This window comes from Pristis pectinata, chromosome 13, assembly GCF_009764475.1.
Source record: "Pristis pectinata isolate sPriPec2 chromosome 13, sPriPec2.1.pri, whole genome shotgun sequence".
Lineage (NCBI taxonomy): Eukaryota > Metazoa > Chordata > Chondrichthyes > Rhinopristiformes > Pristidae > Pristis > Pristis pectinata.
Genome location: NC_067417.1, coordinates 48,063,691 through 48,082,851, shown reverse-complemented (window position 1 = coordinate 48,082,851; position 19,161 = coordinate 48,063,691). Strand labels below are relative to the sequence as shown.

The window sequence follows — 19,161 nt, the reverse complement described above, 5'->3', positions numbered from 1 at the left end:
TGTGACATTTTACTCTGTATTCTGTTATTGTTTTTACCCTGTACTACCTCAATGCACTGTGTAATGAATTGATCTGTACGATTGGTATGCAAGACAAGTTTTTCTCTGTACCTCGGTACAAGTGACAATAATAAACCAATACCAATACCAATCAATCCACAGTTTGCCAAAAAATTAAAATGCATAGAACCTATCTTCATCCTCTGGGTGATCGCTAAGTGATATTTCCTGTATTTGAATATAAACTTTAGCACAACCCATCAGAGAAAACAAAGCATATGTCCGAATGAACCAATGAATTCGTGCATTTGCTTGTAGGTCTCATGTGAGTTAGAATTCGGACTGGTCTCGAGCTAGGTATATTTTCAATGAATGGTGTTTATACCATTGCTGCTCTGTGGAATCTTTCCTTCTATAAACCCCCTGAATGCTAGAGAAATTATACTTGTGCAAATGTTGTTAATGTGTTCCTCCCTTGCTTTGCTGTATAATAGGGGCACAGAGAGCCGCAACATAATTCTGGAGGTGCTCACGGAGAAAGCTTCGGGCAATGTGGTCTGGTTCAGATCAATGCACTATCGATGTTCAGCCAAACACGTGTCGTATGTCTATAATGTGCCGTTGAAATTCTCAAATTCTATTCTCTGATTTGAAAAGGGAACATTTGCCCCACAGGCAATAGTTCAATGGACTCCTGTGGTCTGTGGCTTCTCAAAAGACCTGCAAAGTGATAATGACCTCTGTCTAACCTGCGCTGTCTCCAGAAAGGTGAATGTATTTGGTATTGGTATTGGTTTATTATTGTCACTTGTACCGAGGTACAGTGAAAAGCTTGTCTTACAAACCGATCGTACAGGTCAATTCATTACACAGTGCAGTTACATTGAGTTAGTACAGAGTGCATTAGTACAGGTAAAAACAATAACAGTACAGAGTGAAGTGTCACAGCTACAGAGAAAGTGCAGTGCAATAAGGTGCAAGGTCACAACAAGGTAGATCGTGAGGTCATAGTCCATCTCATTGCATAAGGGAACCGTTCAATATTCTTATCACAGTGGGGTAGAAGCTGTCCTTAAGTCTGGTGGTACGTGCCCTCAGACTCCTGTATCTTCTACCCCATGGAAGAGGACAGAAGAGAGAATGTCCCGGCTGGGTGGGGTCTTTGATTATGCTGGCTGCTACACCAAGACAACGAGAGGTAAAGACAGAGTCCATGGAGGGGAGGCTGGTGTCTGATGCGCTGGGCTGTGTCCACAACTCTCTGCAGCTTCTTGCGGTCTTGGGCAGAGCAGTTGCCGTACCAAGCCGTGATACATCCAGATAGGATGCTTTGCCTATTGTGCATTGTGGATGAAGAATGCTTTTACTTTGAACATTCATGACATCAATCCTGTTTTGTGTGTTTAGTTACAGATACAGAATCAACATGGAGTCAACACAGAAAGATATAACATGGAAACAGGCCCTTCGGCCCACTGAATCTGTTATGATCATCGACCACCCATTTACACTTCTACCCCTCCCCCTCCCCCCCACCTTCTTATTCTGGCTTCTGCCCTCTTCCTTTCCAGTCCTGATGGAGGGTCTTGACCCGAAATGTCGACTGTTTATTTCCCTCCACAGATGCTGCCTGACCCGCTGAGTTCCTCCAGCACTTTTTGTGCGTTACTCTAGATTCCAGCGTCTGCAGAATTTCTTGTGTCTTCACTTACACTTCAATCACACTTCTTATTCTCATCAACTCCTGCCCCCCCCATCCCCCTCCCTCACCGACACTCAAAGGGTAATTTACAGCAGCCCATTAACCCACCAACCCGCACGTCCTTGGGATACGGGAGGAAACCAGAGCACAGTCGTGGAGAGAATGTGCAGACTCCACACAGACAGTGCCCAGGTCAGGATCGAACCCTGGTCTCTAGTGCCGTGAGGCAGCAGCTCTACCAGGTGCGCCACTGTGCTGCCCGATGTTTTCAGTCTGCTGTGCATTATAAGTCTTCTTAGAGAGCATGGCGAGCATTCTCACCATCACGTGACAGAAAGAAGTGGCACTGTGAACAGAAATGGTTCTTGTAGTGTGCAGTATGCTGCACGAGGTACTGCAGGTTGGAAAAAACCCGTTCTTTGTCTGATTCATGCTGCTTTGTCTCCTGTTTGTCTTCCAGCAGCCCGCAAGTGTGAACGAGGAATGCAATGCTCCGAGCACACTCCAGAAACTGAGCACATTATCCTAGCAGGTACACGTCACCATGCAGCTGAGGCATTAATCTCAGGACCTTTCTTGAAATTAGATGGACGTCAAGGCACTGTGTGTGGGAACTCTGCATGTTATACTATTCTTACACTTGTAACGACATGGGAGGCGGCCATTTGGTGCATTAGGTCAATGCTGGCTCCCATGGGAGCAATTCCATCAGGTCCCATGGAAGGGCTGATATCAACGATTTACTTTGGACATAGGAGGCTGCTGTTCTGTGCCAGCTCCCACAGCATTCTATCCCTCCCATTTGCCCGCCTATCTCCCTGTATGGTATCCTCTTCTCCGTGCCCAGCATGAAACGGGCTTATAGATGTATACTGACACGACAGCGACAGGCCCTTCAGCCCGAGTCCGTGCCATTTATCCTACCCTAAGCCATTTTATTCTCCCCCCGTTCCCACCAACTCTCCCCAGATTCTACCCCTCACCTACGCACTAGGGGGCAATTAACCCACCAACCTGCATCTTTTTGGGAGGTGGGAGGAAACCCACTCGGTACATGAGGGTTAGCCGCAGCCCCAGCCCCAATCCCGGACACCTCAGGTTCCCGCTTTTTTCACCTCCCGCAAAAATTGAGCGTATCCTGGGTTCTGAGATGGCTGTTCCCAGCAAATACTTCAATCAAAAGAAAAAATCTGGTTGAATATTTTCTCAGAGGACTACAAATCTTTGGATCTCTTTTCCTCAAAGAGTGGAGGGGTCTTTGCCTATTTTTAATGCAGTGGTAACTGATATTTCAGGTTACCATGGATACACAGGAATGTAAGGTTGAGGTTATAATCAGATGTTAGAACTTGGAAAGTGGGCAGCGCAGCGGGTAGGGCTGCTGCCTCGCAGCTCCAGAGACCCGGGTTCGATCCTGACCCCGGGTGCCACCTGTGTGCAGAGTTTGCACGTTCCCCCTGCGACTGTGGGTTTTCCTCCCGGCGCTCCAGTTCCTTCCCACGTCCCCAGAGACGTGCGGGGTCGGTGGGTTAATCGGCCGCTGTAAATTGCCCCCCCTGGTGTGTAGGAAGAATCTGGAGGGGGGGGAAAAGCTGCCGGGAGCACGGGGACAATGAATGCACTCACTGTAAAGGGGTGCTCGATGGTTAGTGTGGATCTGTTTCTGTGCTGTATGATCAATGGTGACGTTATTGAATGGCAGAACAAGGTCGGGTGACCTACACCTGCTCCTATTTTGTATGCTGGCACAGGACTTGCCGTTCCCCAGTGGTGCAGTGACATCAGCCGACGTCGAAACGAGAAGCACTCACCTGACTGGTTATATCTGATGGCATGGGTGACGGTGGCTTGGAGTACATGGCGTCCTGGGACATGAAGCCAGAATCATGCGAGGAGATGCTGGAAAGCCGGGCACTGGAACTGGCAGGCTGAGCCAAACTGCGATAGCGGTAGTTTGAGCTTGGCGAGTGAGTCTGGGAACCGCTGGAGCGGGAGGTGCTGCTGTTTGTACTGTTTACACTGCTGGGTAAAGGGTACGGAGGGAGGGAAGGTCAGGAAGGCAATTTAAGACAAGGTCAGACTTGCTGAGAACAAAACCGGATGCGAAGCAGGAGGCCATGGTCAAAGACTGCCATCAAATTTCTTCATTTACCTGGGATCTGCCCATCCTGACGACCGGGAAAGATTACCGTTCATGGTCACTTCAGGGCTGACGAATCTGCTGACAGTGTTTGGTAGTGATATTTTGTGACAGAGATAGTGTGTGATAGTGATAGTGTGAGATAGCTATAGTATGTCACAGATCAGGTAAGGGCAGCAGATTACCTCCCCCGAATGGGTTTTTTATGACAAGTCACTAGTTTGGGAGTCTAGCTGATCTTAATAATTTTTTTTTTAAAAATCCAAGACTTTGAACTGAGTTTAAACTCCACAGCTGCCGTGGTGGGCTTTGAACTCAGGAGCAACACACACACACACACACAAAGAAGCTGGAGGAAATCAGCGGGTCTGGCAGCATCTACGGAGGGAAATAAACAGTCGACGTTTCTCGACCCGAAACGGAGACTGTCCATTTCCCTCCGCAGATGCTGCCTGACCTGCTGAGTTCCTCCAGCTTTTTGTATGTGTGTTGCTCCTGACTTCCAGCATCTGTAGTCCCTCGTCTATCCTTTGACCTCCGGTCTTTGGGATTATTAGTCCAGGGCCTTGGGTGTTATAAGGCTGGTAGTTTAACCACAGCACCATCACCACACCTCACCAAGTGCCAAGTACCTCACCAAGTGTGAGGTACTTGGCACTCCCCCCCCCCCCCCCCCCCACCATTCTATCTTCTCTCTTTCCTTAGATCCCCATTTACAGCAAGGCCTAAACAACAATCCTTCCTCTGAATGCGTGCAAAACCGTGTATCAGTTAAATTGAATGCAGCCATGTAGGGAAGGAGGAAAAGACGGTACCACTGTCCATAAAACTCCAGACCCCTGGGTACAGGTGAGGACACAACAGTTGTTCCAGGGGCAGTGCAAAGATGTCAACATCCTTGTAAATCTTCTTTGCACTCTGGGTTCCTTCTGAAGGGATCCTCCCCGTGTCTGCGTGGGTTTCCCCCGGGTGCTCCGGTTTCCTCCCACATTCCAAAGACGTACGGGTTAGGAAGTTGTGGGCGTGCTATGTTGGCGCCGGAAGCGTGGCGACACTTGCAGGCTGCCCCCGGAACACTCCACGCAAAAGATGCATCTCACTGTGTGTTTCGATGTACGTGTGACTAATAAAGAGACCTTATCTTATCCTTAATAACAGAAGCATTAGCTGGATAAGGAAGGAAGTCATGCTTAGTCTCACTGTTGAATCCTGGGCACTTATGAAGGGCAGCAGAGTCGTCGCAGGAAGGATTACTGAAACAGTACTTGTGTGAAGAGACTGAAACTGTGTTGTCCACCCGCACCCTGCCCACTGGGAAAGCTTTCTACAAAGCCCTTGCTAGCCGTAAGCCTGAGAGGAGAGAGGAGGGGAAACCTCGCGCATCTGGCATGTGACCTGTCAATCATACATACCTACACATGCTGGACTTCCGGGAGCCAGAGCTGCTGGGGGAAGATGGTGGAGTCTGGTAGGACCAGCTGTAGTCAGAACCCTTCAGGTCCTTAATCACCTGGTGGGGGGGAACACAGACGTGGGTTACTCGGGGAATATTGAACAAGCAAGGCTTCATGAGGAACAGAGTCCAGGGATACAGTGGGTCATTTTATACCATTGCAAAAAGTCCTTTCAAGATATCTTTTTATCAAAAAGTACAAGTTTCTCACCTATTGCCCTGCAGAAAACCTCACCATATCACAGAAAGTACCTGTAGATGGAAAATATCAAACAAAGGTTGGTCCCAAGCCTGCCCCTCCCACAAGCATACACCACCTATACCATTGCTTTGCCAAAGGTCCTTCCTCAGACTATTCCTTGGGAATGCACTCCCCAAAAGCCTGTCCACCATCTACAAGGATCAAGTCAGGTGTGAGGGAGCACTCTCCACGTGCCTGGGTGAGGGCAGCTTCAACAACACTCGAGAAACTCGACACCATCCAGGACATAACAGCCCACTTGACAGGCTCCCCATCCACACCCACTCACTCACTCCAGCACTGACACACAGCAGCAGCAGTCTGTCCCATCTACAGGATGCACTGCAGCAACTCACCGAGACTCCTCAGGTAGCACCTTCCAAACCCACCACCTCTCCCAGCGAGAAGGACAAGGGCAGCAAAAGCTCGTGGAACACCACCCCCTGGGAGTCGCCCTCCGAGCCGCACACCGTCCCGACTCAGAAATATATCACCGTTCCTTCACCGTCGCTGGGTCAAAGTCCTGGAACTCCCTCCCTAACACCACTGTGGGTGTACCCACACCTCACGGGCTGCAGCGGCTCCAGAAGGCAGCTCACCGCCACCTTCTCAAGGGATGGGCAATAAGTGCTGGCTCAGCCTGCGAAACCCACTCCCCTTGAATGGATAAAACAATACCTGAGAATCTCTCTCCCCCACCAGCCTTCCTTCAGAGCAGGATGATCTGTCAGACTCCAGCCCCTGCCACCCACCACCTCCCCCCACCCCCCAAACCAATGTTGCTTCCCCCAACTCCCATCCAATCCCCTGGTCTGCTCCCTTAGACCACTATTTCCTCCTTCAAAGATTAACCTATCACCTCAGACCAAGACACCACTGGACAATTTTGCTTATCCACCCAGATATGGGCACCATGCAACTTTTCAATGCTTGAACGACTCCAGAGTCCTTCCCTCCACCCTGAAGCCCACCCCACACGTCAATCACACGTGGCAGAATTTCCTGATCTCAGCACTAACCTTGCCCTCTGTTAGTACAAGGTCAGGTGTACTCTAGGGTAACCCTGAAGCAGCAAACCTGATCTAACTTTTCCTTTCTCTTTTACGATCTCATTATCTCTGCAAAGTAGATGCCAGGTATATGGCAGCAGTCTATGCCATACCTTTGCAGGACAGGGGAGTCAAAGACAACCTGGAGAAGTTAAATTCAAGCTACCAAATAAACCTTCAATTTAAAAAGCTGGTATCAGTAAGATCACTGTGAAAAACATACTTGTTTCACTGATGTTATTCAGGGCTCATTCCGGTCTGTCTGTGACTCTCTCCTCTCTATTCACCCCCACCCCTACAGTATTCTGAGATCTCTGCACTCCTCCAATTCTGGTTTCCTTGATGTGTAAAAGATAGCAGGGAATGCAGGGGTTAACGACCGGCAATGTAAGGGTTAATGGTGTGCTTCTCATGGTCAGCTTCTTCCCATAGAAAGGAATTACCTCAGCCATGGGGTGACTATAGTTTTGACTGGATTTGAGGCCAGGTGTGGGTGAGAAAGAAAGTAGTGGTTTAGACATATCTTGTGCTAAAAGCTTTATGTAAACAACTGCCTTAGTAAGTGCAACTTCCCACCAAGATTTCCCATGAAGTGGGTATAAAGGTACACAGTAACCGGTGCTTCTTTGAGTGAGCCTCATACAGAGCTCAGGTTACACTGTTTACTCTTTCTCTGTATCCTTCACTCCCGCTAGTGTTAAACTAATAAAGCATTGATCTTAAGTTCTTTGGTTCTGCTGTCGTCTGATTTATTACAGAGTGCGGGTCGACTTTGACAGATGCTCCCGATTTTCTTTCCTTCTCCGCTGTTGGGCGTGCTTCTGGCTGCCTGGGTTTCAAGCTCTGCCCTTCACCCGTTAAACCTTCCAGCTTCAAGATGTTCCTTGCAACTAACCAGGGACTCAGACACGTGTCCTGCTACCTGCTTACGTGGCTTGTCCGATGAGGTTTGTGCCAAGTACGCCGAGGCATTTAGTTACGCTGAGAGCATTGCTGTTATCCACTTTTCTCCACTGACTCTGCTTAATAAAATGGCACCTTTTGTGACTAATTGGGATCTGGTTAGAGATGATCTGGAGTTTAACAAAGTAACAAGGCAACTTTTTATAAAAGGATCCTTAAGAAAAATACCCTGAGGACAACTGTAGAATCATACGCTATGAAAAAGGCCATTCGGCCCAACATGTCCGTGATGGCCGGCGGGCACCCATGCGTATTAATTCCATCTTCCAGCACCTGGCCCATAGCCTTCCATGCCCAGGCGATTCAAGTGCTCGTCAAGGTACTCTTTAAGTGACTCTGTTTCCACCATTCCCTCAGGCAGTGTGTTCCAGGTACTCCAGGAAAAAGGTCCCCCTTAGATCTCCTCTAAATCTCTTCCCCCTCAACCTAAATCTATGCCCTCTTGTTTTACCTACCTCAGGTTAAGTATGCTGCATCTAGGATGTGACACACTTGCAGTGACATTTGGAAAACTACAGCCCAGTCCGCAGGTATGGTATACTGCTGCTTCTGGCAGGGGATGCAGTCAAGGATATGACCAGGAGCTCAGAGCCAGAAGGCAGGAACTGGGATTGGAAAGGCTTCCAATCCAGGCAGCTCAGTCAGAACCAGAAAGGCTCAGATGCAGAGTAACATTTGTGGTCCATGCAGGTGGCCATCACTGGCGAGCAGTCCCCAATCCAGGTATCACGTGGATTAAACACTGAGCGAGGCTCTCTTAGCACCGTTCAAAAGCACCTCTGAATCAGATCATGGGTTGAAAAGCTGCCCTGAGTTTTTGAACAAGGGCAGGGCTGAGGTTGAGATTGCTAATCCAGGGGTAACACACCCACTGCACCAACCCATGGTGTGGGGCAGTTATAGGCTGAGCACCTCCTCCTACTCTGTGACTTAGACTGGGATAAACTGCTGGCTGGGGTCACATCTACACCCGCCAATAGCTCACAGTGCTGAGGCAATGGATATCCGACCCCTCTGTGTCACACGTGGGGCCGCTTTGTGTTGTGATGAGCTGTGCCTGCAGCCTCACTTCACCTACTGACACATCCTAAATGTGTACTCACCCACCCATCCATGCACGCACTTGCCCATGCACACCACCCAGTCACGTACACACCCTCGTAACCACTTCCCCACTCTGCCATGCAACACACCCACCCACCTGTGCATGCACCCACTCAACCATGCATGCATGGATGCATCCACTCAACCATTCAGGCAAGCATGCACCCATCCATGCATGGGTGCATCCACTCACCCACCATTGCACCCACTCACCTGCCCATGGGTGCATCCTCTCACCCGCCATTGCACCCACTCATGCATGTGTGCATGCACTCACCCACCATTGCACCCGCTCACCAGCCCATGCATGGGTGCATGCACTCACCCGCCATTGCACCCGCTCACCCGCCCATGCATGGGCGCATCCTCTCACCCGCCATTGCACCCACTCACCTGTCCATGCATGGGTGCATCCAGTCACCCACCATTGCACCCACTCATCAGCCCATACACACATGCCCCAAGCAGAAGTGTAAGAGAACGCTGCTGTCTGTGTACACATTGCGGTGTCTCCTTACCTGCTCGCTGGCCGGAGGCAGTTTGTGTGGTTCCGCTGTCTGGACGACGAGATCGTCAACAATTGCCTGGAGGTGTGTGATCTCCCCCAACATCGCAATCTCCCCATCCTAGAGAAAACATGGTGGTTTAAACCTGACACACCTCGCTGAATGGGCCAAATGGCGGCACTCTCCCTTTCCTGCTCGGAGGCGAACACGTGAGGAACCAGAGACAGCATTCCCCGACACTCCCGCACGCAAACCCAAAATAAAATCAACCTTAGGGCATCACAGTCAAAAACAAACTCATTCGTTCCCGAGGCTCACTCACCGGTTCGAGATTCCAATGTGGCAACAGGAGAACAGTCTGGTTTTAACCCCTACCTTGCTTAGGGCTCACAGTAAATGTACTGGGAGTCCACTGTAGATGTGAGTAGGACCACTGAACCTCCAGCGTACACTGGCCGTGAGTCACCCAACCTAATCCAGGTGCTTCATATACCGAGTAATGGATTGCTGGGAATAAGTCATAGAGCATGATCTATTTGAAGGATTTCACTCAGAGAGAGTGACGGCTCATTCTGTCTCAGACCTTAATGGGAGACATTGACTTTATGGGCAGTTGGTGACCCACTTTACATTCTGTCCGACTTCTATTCCCATCAAAGTAATTACTAACTCGCTACATCCTGTTCCAAACTACCGGATCAAGTCACCGTTAACCTCCAGGGGTCCAACTTCTGCCCAATGGTTCCCACTTACCCACACCTGGTTGGGACTGTGTTCATTCCTGACCAGATGGTAGGTAGGTGGTGATCACTGCCATAACCCAGGAGGCGCAAGACAGATCATAAAGAGCAAAACAACTCACACTGGCTCTCCCAAAGGTTAAGAGGTGCCAGAGTATTTTGGGAGATACTTTTGGTGGAGATGTCATTGTCACGGAATTGAACTGGTTTGCATTTCACCCAGTTACCCGGTAAAGGTAAAAGGAGCTGCTTCTCCATCTCCACCAGGGAGAGTCTCCAGCCTTTAAAGATTGAATTGGTGAATCTATCACACCCGGCGGGAACTTCCGGCATCTTTCACAAGATGTAACTGGCCGGGGGCAATTGATTGGCAGGATGCCCACTTTATGTTAAGACTCAGTAGCCGGTGGGGAGAGATTCAGGAGACACAAGAGACAGCGGATGCTGGAACCTGGAGCAACAAACAATCTGCTGGGGGAACTCAGTGGGTTGAGCAGTGTCTGTAGGGGGAAAGGAATTGTCAACATTTCAGGTCCAAACCCTGCCTCAAGGAGAGGTGCAGGCAGTGGGGAGATTCAGACAGTGGGGAGATTTGGGCTGTGGGGAGACTCGGGCAGTGGGGAGACTCGGGCAGTGGGGAGATTCGGGCAGTGGGGAGACTCGGGCAGTGGGGAGACTCTGGCAGTGGGGAGACTCAGGCAGTGGTGAGACTCCGGCAGTGGGAAGATTCAGGCAGTGGGGAGACTCAGACAGTGGGGACATGCTTATAGAGGTTAAAAAATCATGAAGAGCAGACATAAGGTGGAGGGTCACATTCTTTTTCCCAGGGTAGGGGAGTCCAAAACCAGAGGATGTAGGTTTAAGGCGAGAGGGGGAAGATTTAAAGGGGACCCAAGGGGCAACTTTTTCACACAGAGGGTGGTGGGGATATGGAACGAGCTGCCAGGGGAGGTGGTAGAGGCAGGTACAATAACAACGTTCAATAGATATTTGGGCAGGTACTTGGATATGAAAGGTTTAGAGGGACATGGGCCAAACACAGGCAAATGGGACCAGCTCAAGTAGGCACCTTGGACGGCATGGATGAGTTGGGCCGAAGGGCCTGTTTCCATGCTGTATAACTCTATGTACGCTGCCTGACCTGTGTTTTACTTCCTGGATCTTATTTCAGATTTCCAGCACCTGCAGGGTTTTGTGTTCAACACGGTTAAAAACCCCTGGATTGTGAACTCCACCTATTTAGAGCAACGTTCCATTTGAACCCCTGCCTTTTGTGCTTACCACCACGGGTTGCAAAAAGGTGATGAAAGTGCAAAAGCGGCCTCTCTCTTCGATCAGAGCCTTCCGCACTGCCTGTTTCTCCATCTCCTCCAGGAGCAGATACATGTCATTTACGTCCTGCACGGCGTTCTCCACCTGAGGCCTGAGGTCACCCTTACCTGGAGGAGGAACAGACAACACTAGGGTTTCACCGCAGGCACACTCAGGGGCTCAGCCTGCCAGTAGATGCCAGAGACAACCAGGTCCAGTTTAGCGCAGACCATCTGGCAGAACGCCTCATTGCCAGAACTCACCAACAAGCGCCAAGACCTCGCTTGGCTGGCGGTGAGAGGGACCCTCCCAGTCAGATCCTTCCTGCATAGTCGAAACATCACTCCCAACGCGCGCTGCCCCCGGGAGGACTGCTGGAAGGTCATCAACTCGGTGAAAGACGCCCTTTGGTCTGCCCGAAACTTGTTGGTCTTCCAGCACTGCGAGATGTCCGTAGGGGAATGCTGCCGACCGGCACATTCCAGGCCGCAGGAGTACGTGCTGAGGGACGCACTGAAGCTGGGCGCAGCCAACGCAAGGGCTCGGTGGGGAAGGATAACAGTCTAGGGTTCTTCTGCCACAGCAGAGGGAGGGGCGGGGTCAGGCAAGGAAGCCCCTTAAAGATTGTAAATATGGGATTGGGTTAGTACCCCAGGGAGCCGCATGAGTGGCATCAGTGCTGTGTTTTCTTAAAAAAAGGTAACACTAATGATTGATCCGTACACGAATGTAAAGGTTTTCACTGTCTTATTGTTATATATAGTTTGTTTTTTATGATGAATAAAGTTTATTTTGCAATAATATATTAAAAAAGTTTAGTGCAGACCAAGTGTGAAACTGGCCAAAAGTACAGTGGCAGAGGGTTTTCACACGGAATGGTGCACTGAAACTGGAGCTGAGAGGTGTCTGTCGGGAAATGTGCAGTGAGTTCCCAACTGCTGCACTGATGACAAGGAGGGGCGTCGGAACAGGGTGAACTCTGCTGGGGCCATGCAGCAGCTGAAGAAAGGGCCAGAGGGCTGAGGAATATACAGGTATACAGGGAAGGCATGACAATCTCCTCCATGAGATTGTGTGGGTGGGGGGGGGGGGGGAGGGGGGGGGAGAGAGAGAGAGAGAGAGAGAGAGAGAGGGAGGGAGGGAGGGAGGGAGGGGGGGGAGTGAGAGACAGAATGCGAGAGAGAGATAGAGGGGGAGAGAGAGAGGGAAAGAGAGAGTGTGAGAGAGAGATAGAGAGTGAGAGAGCGAATGCGAGAGAGAGTGAGAGAGCGAATGCGAGAGAGATAGAGGGAGAGAGAGAGGGAGAGAGGGAAGGAGAAAGGGAGAGAGAAAGGGAGAAGGGAAGTGGACAGAGAGGGAGGGAGGGAGGAAGAGAGAGAGAGAGAGAGAGGACTAATATATTAGTATGTGCATGCATGCCTGGATGTGTGTGGATGGATGTGTTGTACAGCATAGAAACAGGCCCTTCGGCCCATCACGTCCATGCTGACCATCATGCCTATCTATACTAATCCCCACTTGCCTGCATTCATTCCATCTCCCTCTGTGCCCTGCTCATCCAGATGTCTAGATGCCTCTTAACTGTTGTGACTGTTCCTGCCTCCACCACCTCCTCTGGCAGCTCATTCCAGATACCAACCACTCCGTGTGTGAAAACATTTACCCCTCAGATCCCCTTTAAACCTCCTCCCGCTCACCTTAAACCTTTGCCCTCTAGTTTTAGACACCCCTACAGTGGGGGAAAGCAGACCCAGTCGATCCAATCTCTCCCGATAAGTCAAGCCCTCCAGTCCCAGCAATATCCTTGTTAATCTTTACTGTACACTCTCCAGCTTAATCACATCTTTTCTGCAGTGCATATATGTGGTTATCAAAAATGTATCAATCACTGATTTAAAATTAACAATTGATCAAGCATTAATTGACATTTATAGAAGCAAAGTTCATATTTTTACCACATATATACACTACAGAAAAGATGTGATATACACTACAGTGTGTGTGTGTGTGTACACGTGTGAGTGTGTACGTGTGTGTGTGTGTGTGTGCGTGCGCGCACGCGTGCGCATGCACGTGTGTTGTGAGGCGGTCCAGAGGGAAGAGAAAGCAGTGTACTGACGCAGCTGAAGTGGGAGGTGTACAAAGAGTCTGCAGATCATCAGGGACGGGGGAATAACCCACCCGCCCCGAGGTATCTTTTATCCCAAATATTGAGGCTGGGAGATTGAGGCAGGTGACACCACAGAGCAGACCCACTGAATGACGTGCTAAGGGCAATGTGCTCCTAGTTTTTCTCTGAGGGTTCAACGAAGGTCGTAGGTTGCGCCCAAAGTTCCCAGGGCAGAATCGTGCGGTGGGTGAACTGCAGCTGTTTGGGTGATGCTGGGTAGACAGCTCACAAGGTGGAGAGCACACAGATGTCCCCACGCCAACTTCACCCAGACAGGATCACCAGTGCGACCTGGGGGAAAACGGCTTGTGTGTGTGTGTGTGTGTGTGTGTGTGTGTGTGTGTGTGTGTGTGTGTGTGTGTGTGTGTGTGTGTGTGTGTGTGTGTGTGTGTGTGTGTGTGTGTGTGTGTGTGAGTTACATTGGGAAAGTCGGCACCAATGGATCCATTTCCCAGGAGGTGCGAGTGTGCCACCTGCAGGCCGGTACAGCTACCGTCACTAACGCTGAAAGATCCAACAGCTTTTGTGCAGAGCTTAAGGTCAGCCAGTATGGGTTGGGGAGAGAGTTGCTGGTCTGCGATATGACCTGGCCAATAAGAAATTTAATTTACTTTCACCCTGGTTTCAGTGCTGCTTTTCAATGCACTTCTCAGGAGCTGGGCATCACTGAGCAAGGCATTTATTGCCCATCCCTTGCTGCCCTGGAGAAGGTGGGGTGGGGTGAACCACCTTCTTGAACTGCTGTCGTCCTTCCGGCGGAGGTGCTGCTGGGGGAAGGAGTTAGACCCAGCAGCGATGAAGGTCTGGCATTACGTTTGCCCGTCAGGATGGTGACTCGGAGGGGAACCTGTGGGAGGTGGTGTTGCCCTTCACCTGTTGCCCTCCCCCTGCCCCTCCAGTGGTGGAGGTTGTAGGTTTTGGAGGACAGCTGAGAGGAAGGGCTGAGGTTATATCATCGACGTAGGGTGGGAAAGTGCTGAAGGTGGCTCTTATCGTACGTGCTGGGAGAGCTTGACTACATCTGTCCAGGTACTGCTGCTTTGTCCTTGTACCAGAGGCTGGGGTTAGGGAGAAGTACTGTTGACCATGCCATGGTGACAACGAATTCTCTCCTCCCATCAACACTGACAGTCCCATGCTTTCCTACAGGCAGCAGCAGAGGCAAGGGCTTCGAAGGACAAGGGCAGAAGGACTGCAGAGGTTCAAGGCACCGGCTCACCTCCACCTGCTCCGGGCTTAATAGGGATGGACAATAACTGAAGTTCTGGCCATTGCCTTATCCCACTTGTGGGCACACTTCATGCTGTCCTGGTTGAGATCAGCAAATTCAACACAGGTAAGGAGCAGATAGACAATAATCAATTCTACAGGAGAAGCAAAGGACTGCAGATGCTGGAATCTAGATGAAAAACACCATGATGCTGGAGGAACTCAGTAGGCCAGGCAGCATCCGTGGAGAAAAGCAGGCAGTCAACGTTTTGGGTCAGGACCCTTCTCTAAGTCCTGAAGCAGGGTCCTGACCCAAAACGTTGACCGCCTGCTTTTCTCCACGGGTGCTGCCTGGCCTGCTGAGTTCCTCCAGCAGCATTGTGTTTTTCAGTCAATTCTACAGGTTTCAGTCAGATCTTCTCGAATGTGGTCATAGCTCACCCCTCACAGTAATTACAAAGACTGTACACAGGCCTTGCCATCTTCTCGCAGCTACCATCGGGCAGGAGGTACAGAAGCCTGAAGTCCCACACCACCAGGTTCAGGAACAGCTACTTCCCTTCAACCATTCGATTCTTGAACCAACCTGCACACCCCTAATCACTGCCTCAGTAGAGCAACACTATGACCACTTTGCACTACAATGGATTTATTTTTCTTCTATTTGTGTTCTTTCTTCTAATTTATCCTTTTCTTGTGAATGTTGTGTCTCTAATGCTATGTGCCTGTGACTGCTGCAAGCAAGTTTTTCATTGTACCTGTGCATACATGTGCATATGACAATAAACTTGTAAACTCGACTTGACTGATGAACTGCACAGTAATAACAAGCGTAGCACACAGATAAACCATAGAATAATAACAAGCAAATTACACAGACACACCTTACAGTGGTAATGAACAGTGTACACAGATACACCTCACAGCAATGCAGTCCACGACAGTCATGCACAAAGGTCACATTGACCAGAGGAAACACAGCAAGGCAGGCAGCTGATCCAGGGTACAGCAGGCAGCAGGCAAGTGAAGTGACGGTTGAACAGTCAATGTGGAGAGCAAGTGCTAGGACGAGACCCGCTGAAGCAAGATTCTGAGCCACACCCCCACGTCTCAACCAGCAGCATCATCACCCAAGCACTAACCACCCTGTCCCATCACACATTCCACATCTGGGCAAAAACACTGAGTGAAGCTCCCTCTATGCTGCCCCATCACACACTCCTGGAGGCAGGGTTAGACACAGAGTGAAGCTCCCTCTACACTACCCCATCAGACACTCCTGGGGACAGGGTCAGACACAGAGTGAAGCTCCCTCTACACTGCCCCATCAGACACTCCATACCTGGGGGGGACACACAGAGTGAAGCTCCCTCTACACTACCCCATCAGACACTCCCAGCGACAGGGTCAGACACAGAGTGAAGCTCCCTCTTCACTGCCCCATCACACACTCCCAGGGTCAGACACAGAGTGAAGCTCCCTCTACACTACCCCATCAGACACTCCCGGGGACAGGGTCAGACACAGAGTGAAGCTCCCTCTTCACTGCCCCATCACACACTCCCAGGGTCAGACACAGAGTGAAGCTCCCTCTACACTACCCCATCAGACACTCCCGGGGACAGGGTCAGACACAGAGTGAAGCTCCCACTACATTGCCCCATCACACACTCCCAGGGCATGGGTTAGACCCAGAGTGAAGCTCCCTCTACACTGTCCTGTCACACACTCCCGGGGCAGGCACCGCAACATGCAAAAGACAATATTTTAATTTAAGTTTATTTGTTGGGATGTTTTAATAAAGTTATTAAAAAATGAAAGAAAACCCCAAAACATTCAAAATAGGGGCTGGGAATAAAGGCTAAAAAAGCAGGGGATAAAAGGCAGGTTGGACTCAGAATAAAGCTCGACCTACACAGTCCTGGTACACACGCCAAAGGCAGGGACTGCAAGGGTTAGATACAGCATGAAGCTCCCTGTACACCGTCCCATCAAACAGGGCAGGGACAGCGAGAGTTAGTCACAGATTAAGCTCCCCTCCACTGTATTTCATCCAACACAAGACCAACGTTCATATTTCACAGTCCAACTCGAATCTTTCCAAGTGAGACACAGACGAGGTTCCATGTCTCAGGACAATCTTAAACATTTATCCGATCGTAGCACTTGCACAGACACTGATTGTACAAGGTAACGACGTGAAAGTCACAAGCGTAAGAGAGAAAAAGACGGGCTGCATCAGAGAGGAGACTTACCGAGGAGCTCTACAGGGAGGAGGAGAGGAAAGGGAGAAAGGAAGAACGTCAGAGAAGGTCGTGGGAAAAGCAGCATCAGTGACTGAGGACAGTTCACTCCAGGCACAGGGAATGTCCAGACAAAGTACCCCAGCTTACCTCGCCAAAACATTGGAATGGGACTGGATCTGGGCACCTGTGAACACCTCACTTCTAACGCCACAGCTGAAGGAGACCTTGCTGGGGTTATTTCACCAGCGTCGGCTCTCTTTGGCTCTACTGGGATCCAAATCACTGCAAACCATCGCCAAGTATGTCACCTGGCTACAGTGCAGCATCCAGTGCCCAGACAGGGGCAGTGCTCTGGGTAATGACCGGTGCCCAGAGAGGGGCGGTGTCCTGGGTAATGACCGGTGCCTAGAGAGGGGCGGTGTCCTGGGTAATGACCGGTGCCCAGAGAGGGGCAGTGTCCTGGGTAATAACCGGTGCCCAGAGAGGGGCAGTGTCCAGGGTAATGACCAGTGCCCAGATAGGGGCGGTGCTCTGGGTAATGACCGGTGCCCAGAGAGGGGCAGTGTCCAGGGTAATGACCGGTGCCCAGAGAGGGGCAGTGCTCTGGGTAATGACCAGTGCCCAGAGAGGGGCAGTGTCCTGGGTAATGACCAGTGCCCAGAGAGGGGCAGTGTCCAGGGTAATGACCGGTGCCCAGAGAGGGGCAGTGTCCAGGGTAATGACCAGTGCCCAGATAGGGGCGGTGCTCAGGGTAATGACTGGTGCCCAGAGAGGGGCAGTGTCCTGGGTAATGACCAGGGAAGGCAGATGTACTGGGTAAGAACTAAAGGACTGACAGCTTCCTGTCTGAAGCCCCACAGGAACGTTGGTCTCTGCAGATGACTGAGGTTTATACTCTGGTAAACTCTAATGCACTTCTCACACTGGGGTGGCAGGTCAGAGCAAACTGAAACCCACTCACCTTTCCGTGCTTTCTTCTGAAGTTTGAGAGTGTCCGATGATTTCTTCTTTATCTCATGTCGAGCTCGCTTATACTCTAGGGGTGAAGAAGCAACGTTGGGGAATCAGTTTACTTAAGCAACGACAGTTCCAGCAAGTGAAATCTTTCCTGCTTATCAGAATTCCAAAGTATTGGGATTCTATACATTGGGAATTTCAATCCACCGGGATCCTATAGACTGGGAATGAAGGAGAATTCAGTCCATTGGGATTCTATGCACCAGGAACAGGGAAGATTCAATCCATTGGGATTTTATAACTGGCAGTGGAAGGTTTCAATCCACTGGGATTCAATAGTGAGAATGAACGAGAAGATTCGCTGTTCAGTTTTTGAATCTAATCTAGACTTTCAAACCCTGTGGGAACCCTTTTTGAACGATTTTCAAAATCTCTGATTTGGGGACTAAAATGCAGATATTGGCTGACACTGTAACGTTTTTTTAAGGTTTTTCCTTGCTGTTTCTTCTATCTAACAGCTTCGGGTTTTGGTAGTGGGGGTAGGTTTTTTTTTGTAATAAAATATTCCAATTTTTTCTTTCCTTATTAACTAACTACTATATGTGATTATTGATTTAGAGTATTGTAATCCTAAGTACGGCTTATTACAATGTATTTAGTAGTAATTTTACTTTCTTTTTTGATGCATTTACTCTGTATTTTTTTCATGGATTTAATAAAAATATTGTAAAAGGAAAGAATGATTGGGCACAGTACGATTTTTCCTGTGGAATGAATGGAACAAAGATTTGATGGTCAACATACTGAGAATATATAACAGGGTGACTGAGAATCCATCTGCTGGGAGTGAATGTTAACAGGTCAGATACAATGAGATTCTGTATGTTGGGAGTGGCCAGGAGTTTACCCCACTTAATTCTATGCTGGAAAGAACATGGCGTGCAGGATGTGAGTGGTGCTGTATCATATGAACTGCCACGCCATGGTTGAACATAGAGTGGGATGCTACGTCAGTGACAGAGGACACAGTGGACATATGGCGCTGAAGCAGGGAGCGCTGCTGCCTCACAGCTCCAGAGACCGGGGTTCGATCCTGATCTCCGGTGCTGTCCGTGTGGAGTTTGCACCTTCTCCCTGTGACCCCGTGGGTTTCCCCCGGGTGCTCCGGTTTCCTCCCACATCCCAACGACGTGCGGGGTCGGTGGGTTAACTGGCTGCTGGAAATTATCCCCAGTGTAGGTACTTGGTTAAAGAATCACGGGGGAATTGATGGGCATGTCTGAGAGAGAGTATGTTTCAGAGGTGCAGAGAAATAAGAGAGAATAGGACATGCCCTCTTCTCAGTACTCCCATCAGGCAGGAGGTACAGG

The 19,161-nt window shown here is 50.0% G+C and overlaps 1 protein-coding gene across 10 annotated transcripts in view; it reads right to left on the bottom strand.

Annotated features, from left to right (window-relative positions):
- mtss1lb (MTSS I-BAR domain containing 2b) overlaps positions 1–19,161 on the bottom strand; it is a 158,164-nt gene that overhangs the window by 24,213 nt on the left and 114,790 nt on the right. For 4 of the 10 annotated variants that reach the window (XM_052028739.1, XM_052028743.1, XM_052028745.1 and 1 more), the window contains 6 exons: positions 17,796–17,870; positions 16,844–16,852; positions 11,180–11,337; positions 9,171–9,278; positions 5,255–5,352; positions 3,514–3,724 (listed from right to left, as the gene is read on the bottom strand). In XM_052028739.1, coding sequence (XP_051884699.1) covers positions 3,514–3,724; positions 5,255–5,352; positions 9,171–9,278; positions 11,180–11,337; positions 16,844–16,852; positions 17,796–17,870 — 659 coding nt within the window. The remainder of the gene's footprint in view (positions 1–3,513; positions 3,725–5,254; positions 5,353–9,170; positions 9,279–11,179; positions 11,338–16,843; positions 16,853–17,795; positions 17,871–19,161) is intronic. The other 6 variants (XM_052028741.1, XM_052028744.1, XM_052028746.1 and 3 more) reach the window with 3 other exon arrangements.